Below are 8,808 nucleotides of genomic sequence, written 5' to 3'. Positions count from 1 at the left end.
CCACCCGCCAGACTGGCGCTAGCAAATTTTCTAGGTGATTACCGGAAACCAACAACCTACAAAATATAGACCGCCAATTTTCTTAAGAACCTATTGACTTCAAAGAAATTTAAACCTCTGATAGAAACACCCCTGTATACTTTCGAATACTCAAAACCTGAAAATGAGCTAGCCTAACAAAATTAAGAAACCTTATATAAGGGCTCCCGTTAAAAGGAGTGATTTAGAAAACATATAAAGCGTGTTAGAAATGTAGGAAATCTTCAGGTTATTTATCCTTAGATAACGTCTTCTGAAACGTTTTTGTAAATATTCTCAGTGGTTTCCTTAGAAAAATTACGATTTGCTACACCATACACCCTATTTTCTCCTAATTTCGTGCCCTCAGACCTACATCTGTCCCCAACCTTAAAGCAATTTGTTTCCTGAGAGCGCTTCTCCGTAAATTAATATATTCGCAGCCTCCCAGACTGTCCCTTACGTTCTATTCTATTTGATTCATAAGGGAAGCCCGACCAGGCAGCACTTAGGCACAGCAGAGGCCCATTGTGCGTATCCGCTTTCTTTCGCAACTAGGTTCAGGACCCGTTCCTCTCCATAAAGGAAAGTACATGTTCAGCTTAAACCGATTCACTGTCCCCATCAAATTGGAGGCACGTGCGTCGTGCAATCCGAGATCAGTCACTGTCCACTCGTCAGAAGAGTGGCCTTATACTATAACTGTTCGATATTAGTAAGACAGCCTAGATCACATCCCTTCTAGCGAGGAGGGGTTCGGATCATGGCTACTACACTACTTATCCATGTGTTCTAAAACTCACTGCACCTCCGGGTACAACACTGGAACAATAGAAACTCTAAACTCCGCCGCAGCGACTTGCCCACAGGTTTGTGGTGCACCCGTAACTTTAGGTGCTCCAGCCTCTACGCTTCTCAGGTTGCCCTGAAGCAGACACTGGAACGCTTCCCTCCGATCTGAGACCTTAGTCCTTAACGTACGGTCTGGTTTACCAACCAGATACAACCTTAGGATTTGGCGCAGGGCTCACTTGACCCGAAGTTTAACCCTCGAGCGGGCGCCTCCTAGCCATCGCCTACTGTGCGAGCCCAATCGTCCGCCAAATCAGAGATTTCTCGATGGACTAGAGTTCCTAGTCGCTATGTTGGTAAGAGTTTATAAATAGACTCCGATCCATTTTAATTTTGAGAATTATTTATAACTAGAGCATAAAATCTCAAAGTTTCAGAACTACATTGTCTACCCGAACTGTACACCTAAACTGTAGGCACTCATCCCCTGTTTGCGTCAACTTTGTTGTTGCCGCAATTAATCACGCAGACGAGATGTACGCTTTCATGTCGTTACCAGTCTCGCCTTTTTTCTGTTTGCTTCGCTATTTATGCTAAGTTGAAACGAAACCAACGAAACTTCCGCGACCAGCGTCGTCACAAAACCAATAGCAGAAAAGGAAGCCGTGTAATTCTCGCGACACGATGCCATCTCACCTAAATGGCCACCTATATGCGATTTTATCCATATAGTAGGTATAAAATTCGGAAATCTTAAACTCAAAGCGAGTTCGGGTGCCATTCCATAGGGTTGTTCATCTTCTCTTCTCGGGAAGGAAACTTACCCTATCCCTCGTAACAGGTAATACCATCTACATTTAGACTAGCGTAATCACGGGATCTTTCAGAATAATTTACCTTTCGAACCCTCAATGCATTTAGCAACTCCGCCAGCCAATTGCATCCCCGCCACATATTGTGATTCAAATTGAATTTCGAAAGGCGAGGGTGGTAGCTCAGGAAAACGTCGTAGTTGAAGTGCCTCATGCGATTGCCTTCCAGGTTTAATCGCTCCAGGTTTCGTAGAGGGTAGAAGACGCCCTCGCCGATGTGGGCGACGTTATTATTCGAAATGTCAAGGTACGTCAGGGTGGACGTGTGAGAAAATGTTCCAAATTGAAAACTTTTAAAAGCGTTACTTGCCAATACCAAACTTTCCACTTTCGTTAAACCTGCGAACGATTGCAACTTCAAGGTGTGTAACATGTTGTTTGACAGATCCAACGTTTTCAAGGAGTCCAGCCCGTTGAAAGCTTGCGATTTAATCTCGTTCAGATTGTTGTGGGCAATGTTGAGCTTTGCAAATTCTGAATGCCCAAAAAGGTGTCTTTGTGCAACACCCTCAGTTTGTTGTAGTTCAAAACGATTTTGCCATCCGTGTACATCAGCGTACCGTTAAACGCGCCCGGTTCCATTTTCTGGATGAGGTTCTCTTCAAGTGAAATTAGCCGGATGTTTCGGATACCTGAAAACGCGCCAAATGGAAGATGGCGCAGTCGGTTGCCTTTTAAGCTTAGACTGCCCAACGTACGGAAACCGAAACCGTCAAACGTGTCAGCTTTTAGTTCCTCAATTTCATTGAAGCTGAGGTCCAACTTGTTAAGCTGGTCTATTCCGAAGGTGCCTCTATGTATGACTTTTAAGAGGTTGTGGCTGAGATTCATTTCGTAACAGACTGCGATATTGGTGAAGGCGTCAGGGTGGATGTGCTTGATATTCAAGCCTGACAAGTTAAAGGAACTGTACGAGTTGACTCCGGTAAAGGCCTCGCCTTGGATCGTTTCAATTGAAGTTCCATTAAAGTCGAAGGAATTGAGCTTGTCCAAGTGAGAGAAGGCGCCAAATTCGACCTCCCCCAGCTGAATATTGCGTAAATAAACGGTTCTCAGTTCAGGAAGGTTGTTGAAGTAAGTACCCTTAATTTTAGTAAAGCTGTTGTTGCTTAAATCCAATGTGATCAAACTTCTCATTAAACTGAATGCGTTGGGCTCTAGGTGTTTAATAAGTAAACCTGAAAGGTTCAAATTTGTGATGTGCCCGATGTCTTGGAATGCGAAGCTTTCCAATGGCCGTAACAGTGGTTCCATCAAAGTAAACTTGTTTCAAATTGTCCAGTTTGGAGAAAGCACCACCTTCTAGAAGCTTGAAATGATTTTGGCGCAGGTATATTGATGCCAGCGACGGTAGACTACTAAAGGCTCCCGCTTTAATCGTCGTGCGCCCTTGGGAGGATACTCCGTTTAACTTGAGGCTTTGTAGCTGATTTAAGCCTTTAAACATATTCGAGTCGAGATCTTCTAGATTATTAAAGGATAGATCCAGAAATGATAACTGTTGCAGGTCTGCAAAGGAACCCGGCGCAATTTCCTCGATAAAGTTTCTGGTAATAATCAAGCTGTTGAGCCCTGTCGCTCCAACGAAGGCATTAGCTTTCAAGACCACTAACTTATTGTGACTAAGGTCTAAGGTTGCTAACTGCGCTAAAGCTTGAAATGTTTGGGGTTCAATGTTAACTATGTGCGACTGCGCAAGGACTAAAGCGTTCAATCGCTGCAAACCCGAAAGCATTCCTTGTGACAAGTGTGTAATAAAGTTTTGAGACAAATCCAAAATCCTCAAATTTTGCAAGCCATTAAATGCTCCAACCCGTATTTCATGGATAGAATTATTCCGAACCCACAAACTGCGTAAACCGCTCAGGCCACGGAAGGAATCTTCCACAATCACTGACAAACTGTTGTGGCTCAGGTTTAGGTTGTTTAAATTCGCCAAATTGGCGAAATCGTTAGATGCGATCTGTCTTAAGTTTGTATGGGACAGATTTAAAAATCGTACCCCACTAAACCTACTGAGACCACTTTTGAATGACTGAAAATCGACACCCACCAAATCTACAGACATTGCTTTTAACGCACTTGAAACCGTTCCCTCACTGAGGCTTCTGATCGGATTAAACTGCAAATCGATTGTTCCAGTTACCGCGCTGAAAACGTCAATTGTCAACACCTCCAAACTGTTGTTCACCAAATTTAAATTACTTGTCGAGGGAAACACCCCGACCCCGACCCGTTTCAATTTGGAATTAGCCAAAATGAGTTTGTCCAAACCTGCCAGCCCTTGAAATACATCTTTGTCAAGCGCTTCAATTTGGTTGTTGGACAAATTTAGGAACCTCAACGCGGCAAGTCCTTTAAAATCGCCCTGCTGCAACGTGTACAGATGATTATTGTCAAGGTGGAGCTCGCGAAGGCGAGGTAACTCCACAAAAACATACTGGGGTAGCGCCCTTAGATGATTGTCGCTCAATATTAATAGGTTCAAGTTACTCATTCCACGAAATGCTTCAGATTCTACACTTTGAAGACTGCAGTTTTTCAAATACAGCTGCGACAATCCTCTCAAATAAACGAACGAGTGCGACCTCAATGTAGTCAAGGGATTAGAGCTTAAATTGAGAACGTTCAGCTGCGTCGTTACGTTTGTGAAAATTAAGCTGCCATCACTGAGGAGTTTGTTATTTGAAAGATCTAACACTCGAAGTCTCATTGAGGATATTTTGACCTTCTGAAGATCATTGTTGCTCGCGTAAAGCTCTTCCAATTGTCCGAGTAAATTTCCATCTACGGAAATACTCCTCAAGTTATTGAAGTTCAAATTTAATACTTGCAATGGAAGTTTGTTGTCTAGGAATCCGGCGGTCGTGATTTTGTTCTCTTGCAAATTCAGTTGTCGCAATACTTGCATTCTTTCGAAGGCATTGTTGGCAATTGCTTCCAGCTGGCAGTTTCTTAGAGAGAGTTGCTGCAGTGAAGATTTACTTTTTGGAATTGTGGTTTCTTTAAATTTTGAGATAGTCGTATTCTCTATGGACAATTTCACAGTTCTGTCGCACAAGTAGTACCCAATTCCGTCCAAACTCGTGCAGGTGACAGTACATTCAGACCAACTTTGGACAACACAAGTTGCTTTTGACTCTTGCACTAGCAGAAGCAGTAAGGCAAGAAGCGTGCCTTTTTTGCGGTGCATTTCACCTAAAAAAACAGAGACTTTACAATGAGGCAACACTAAACGTTAAGGTTAACCGGTTAAGAAAGAATAGGAGAGTAGGCATGTGTAAAAATTGGATCAAAAATATCAAATTCCCCCTGATTAATTCCACCTCGCTTGCCCATTAGGCATTTGGCTACAAGGGTCCTGGGTTCGAATCCCAGGTAAGGCATGGCTGTTTGTGATTGTATAGTGGGTTGAGTGGGAAGAGTAGCAAATTGCTAACACTCCGTCCACTATAAAATAAAGACAATAAAATAAAAATAAAATAAGTAATAAATAAATAAATTTTTATCATTTTCTTTGAATTTGTAGGTAATAATAAAATCGGTCGAAAATTGATTATCTGTGTACCAGCAAATGAAGCAAGTATAAATTGTGCACAACTCTTCTGCAGATAAAGCGCATTTTTTTAACTGAAATAGCTTTGTTTTGACATCACCAAGGGATATATTTCTTGCAGACGTCTCAATCGCCCTTTGTAAGTACCCTCTTCCGACAATTCGTTCTTGAGGTATAAGGGAATATACACGATCACGATAAGAGGTCGAGAGGTAGAAATTAATTCTTTTCGTTGAGACCTTTCATTAGCGTAGCATGAAGGATATAACTAGTTCCACTCCCCCTCTTCCCAGTACTTTGATAAGAGGACAGAAAGAAGGGCAGTAGTTGGTAGAAAACGGTTTCTTTCGTTGAGACCTTTAATTACAATGCAATGAGAGATAAAATTAATTTTTAATAACCCCCCCCCCCCGCCGGCCCCGTCGCTCACTGATCTCGAAACAGAGTCACACGGGAAAGTTATAGTTTGTACAAACGAATTTATTTCGATGAGACCTTTCATTAGAATACCATGAAGGGTAGAACTTGTGTTTACCCCCCCCCCCCCCCCTTTTTTGAAGTTTAATTTGGCACCACTAAAGGCATGCGTATGCAAGATCTGAGACCATTATTGGTTGTCGTACGTAAAAGTTATAAGTTATGCACGTTTTACTTTCAAAAACAGCATCTCGGGAAATAATTGGTGGGGGGGGGGGGGGGGGGGCTTCAAGGTATAGGCTACCTACTGCAAAAAATTCCAGGACTCTAGGACCATTCCCCTAGAAGTAGTTCAAAACCGTAGAAGTGGGTCTGGACGGACGGACGGGCGGACGGACGGACAAAACGCAAACAATAGCACATTTTTTTAATTCTTAAAAAATGCGCTAAAAATACTGGAAAAACTAAACGAATTTAATATTGTATAGGAGAGTATTAAAGTAGAAAAAAAATCACCAGGTAGGTAGTTGGATGGGAAAGGAGTGGTGGGACAGATACCAAGCAATGATGGAAAAAGAAAGAAAAAGGAAGAGTTGGAAGGAAGGAAGAACAGAAAAATGTACAAAACAAGATGATAGAAAAAATTCTTAAAAAATGCGCTAAAATTGTTAAAGGAAACGAATGGGGCTCAGAAATGGGAGAGAAGCGGCCGACGGTACTACACACACCGGTGGGGATGGATTTGGAAACAAAAATGGCGCGAAAAGTGATGCGTTTTTCATGGATCTAAAGGCAGCGTTTAACAGAGTGGAAATAAAAAATATAGAAAATCATGGACGATGGGCTATGATAAAGTCCCCTACGGCAGCTATGGAGACACTAATTGAGGCAGAGGCGCTCAGATAATGTCGGTCTTTACTCTCATTTCCCGCTAAACGAGTGAATCAATTGAAACCAAATTTGGTGCAAGTATTAACAAAAGGGTAGAATCGCCCATGCGTTGGTGTGCGGGTGGTATCTGTGCTAGCCACAACAAATTTTTCACCATCCGCACTTTAGTAAAGTAGGTATTGCATCTGACTATGTGTTTCAGTGGTAAAGCGTTCGGCTACATATCCGGAAGGTCGGGTGTTCGAACCTGGGCTAAGGTAAGAATTTTTCATATGTGGTAGAGATGGGAATTTCCTTAGACTGGCTTATTAACACTAAATCAAATAGTTTAAAATCATTTCCAGCTTGTCCGGAATAGCTATGAGCTATGTTATATTACTGGCCTATATACTAAAGTAAGCGTTTAAGTTTTTGTTATGGCTGACTGGCTGGTTGGCTGTCCGGCTGAGATATCAGCAATAACAATAGCTAGCAAATTTTCACTGCAAGCTTTCTGATATAGTGGAGATGTGCAGGCGCTTGTCTATTTTGAGTTAGATTACTCGTGAGATTGATAATTTTAAACTTCACTAATAAAATACTGATCTCTATTACCAAAAATGCGCTTCAATCCTGCATATGCTGATTAACAACTTGTTTAAGAACATTTAGATGGAGGAATGTACACAATTTTTTTAAGAAATGAATTGAGAAAATTATTGGGCGAAGACTTAAAAATCTTGACATGCAGTTTCAGCAGGATGGGGCTCTACCCCATTATGCAATACAGTCTCATAATTATTTACATGAAATGTTTGAAACCAGGTGGATTGGTCCGGTCAACTGGCCTGCTTGGTACCCGGATTTTACCTTTTTGAGAGTATACTCCCGCGCCTAGAACTTTAGAAGACACGAAAGACCGCATACGTTTTGCCCGATTATCAATGACACCTGAAATGTCAGAACGGGTACGAAATTAATTCACGAGTGTTTGGAAGCTCAAAGAAGCCATTTTGAACATCTTCTTAAGCATAATAGACTTTGAAAAATGTGTAATTAAGTTATTGTAATATCTTAAATAATCATAGCTCCGTAACCATGGAAGTAATTAAACAAAAAATATTAACACATACGTGGTTTTTATTTTTGAATTCGAATTTTAAAAATAAAAGTGCCTCACTTACGTTCAACCCCTAAACATCGACACAAGAAAAGCTTTTAAAGGTATGTGAAAATTTCTATCCCCATATCCTTTATTGAGTTGCCAGCTAGGAGCATTTCATGAAAATATTCAAAACGGTTTTCGAGATATCATTTTAAAATGCTTTGATGGCGTTAACTAAGTCAGAGTGTCAACAAAAGGAACAGAGGATGGATTACTCAAATGGTTTTGATGAATCTAAGTGAATTGGAATAAGAAAGTGAGAGTGAACGTCCTCAAACCCTCATGGTACCACGAAGAGTAGGTACGGGAACGTTTAACCAAGTACCAAATAAAGGACGGTTTACGACAGAAGATCTCTAATCTCCAAGTTGAGCACTTAAAAGGTTTAGATGGTTCTATAAGACTAGGGTAGTATCACAAGCTGCTGCTCCACTAGCCAGCTAGGAGCATAGTTGCGCCCTTCTTGGCCCATCAGAATCTTCCACGAGCTGCGTACCCTTTCAGGAGCCGATCAGAAGACATTCATCTGTTTGCGCCTTTTCGCCGTTTCAATTGATACTACACCCTTGTACTCTTTCGTATGAAAAATGAAAGGAAAGTGATGTGGTCCTAAAATATTGCTCTTTAGCTTAGTTTAAGCGGTTTAAGTCAATAAACGCTCGGATTGAATGAGTCAAGTCAAGATAAGAAATTATTTGTCGAGCACAAAGTTCAATAGTAAAAATAAATGCAACGCGAGCAGGAAAAATAGGATGACAGAAAAGGAATAAATGGCGATTGTTACTAAAGGACAGCATTAATTTACGTACCCAGAAATTTGAGGAGTTTCTAACAAAAGTGCAAAACAGTTTTACTTTTCAATGCTATTGACACTTTAACAACTTGGCACATACACTCGAGTTACTATGTTTTATACCTACCTACATTTCTGTGAAATCCGATTCTGATAAGACAAGACAAGTAATCAAGACTCGATAGAGGAGTTGTTATCGAAAATGACCTTTGAGGGTGGTAATGGGTACAGTGCTGTATCCTGAAGGAAGTAAATTTCTGCAAGGGGCTACTTCCCAGGACTCAAGTTGTCGTTTTGTTTAAGTACCAAGTCATTGGTTTTCAGA

General features: G+C 41.2%; 1 protein-coding gene across 1 annotated transcript; it reads right to left on the bottom strand.

The window, feature by feature from the left end:
* Nucleotides 1-1,593: 1,593 nt before the first annotated feature.
* Nucleotides 1,594-8,590, bottom strand: LOC116180096 (toll-like receptor 3). Its single transcript, XM_031499930.1, has 4 exons — nucleotides 8,500-8,590; nucleotides 2,861-4,880; nucleotides 2,315-2,790; nucleotides 1,594-2,246 (listed from the first exon to the last, which is right to left on the bottom strand). Exons 2-4 carry the CDS (start codon nucleotides 4,873-4,875, stop codon nucleotides 1,636-1,638), a joined length of 3,102 nt encoding a protein of 1,033 aa, XP_031355790.1. The 5' UTR covers nucleotides 4,876-4,880; nucleotides 8,500-8,590; the 3' UTR covers nucleotides 1,594-1,635.
* Nucleotides 8,591-8,808: the final 218 nt, after the last annotated feature.

This window comes from Photinus pyralis, unplaced genomic scaffold (assembly GCF_008802855.1).
Source record: "Photinus pyralis isolate 1611_PpyrPB1 unplaced genomic scaffold, Ppyr1.3 Ppyr1.4_LG9, whole genome shotgun sequence".
Classification (NCBI taxonomy): Eukaryota; Metazoa; Arthropoda; class Insecta; order Coleoptera; family Lampyridae; genus Photinus; species Photinus pyralis.
This window is presented reverse-complemented; position numbering and strand designations above follow the sequence as displayed.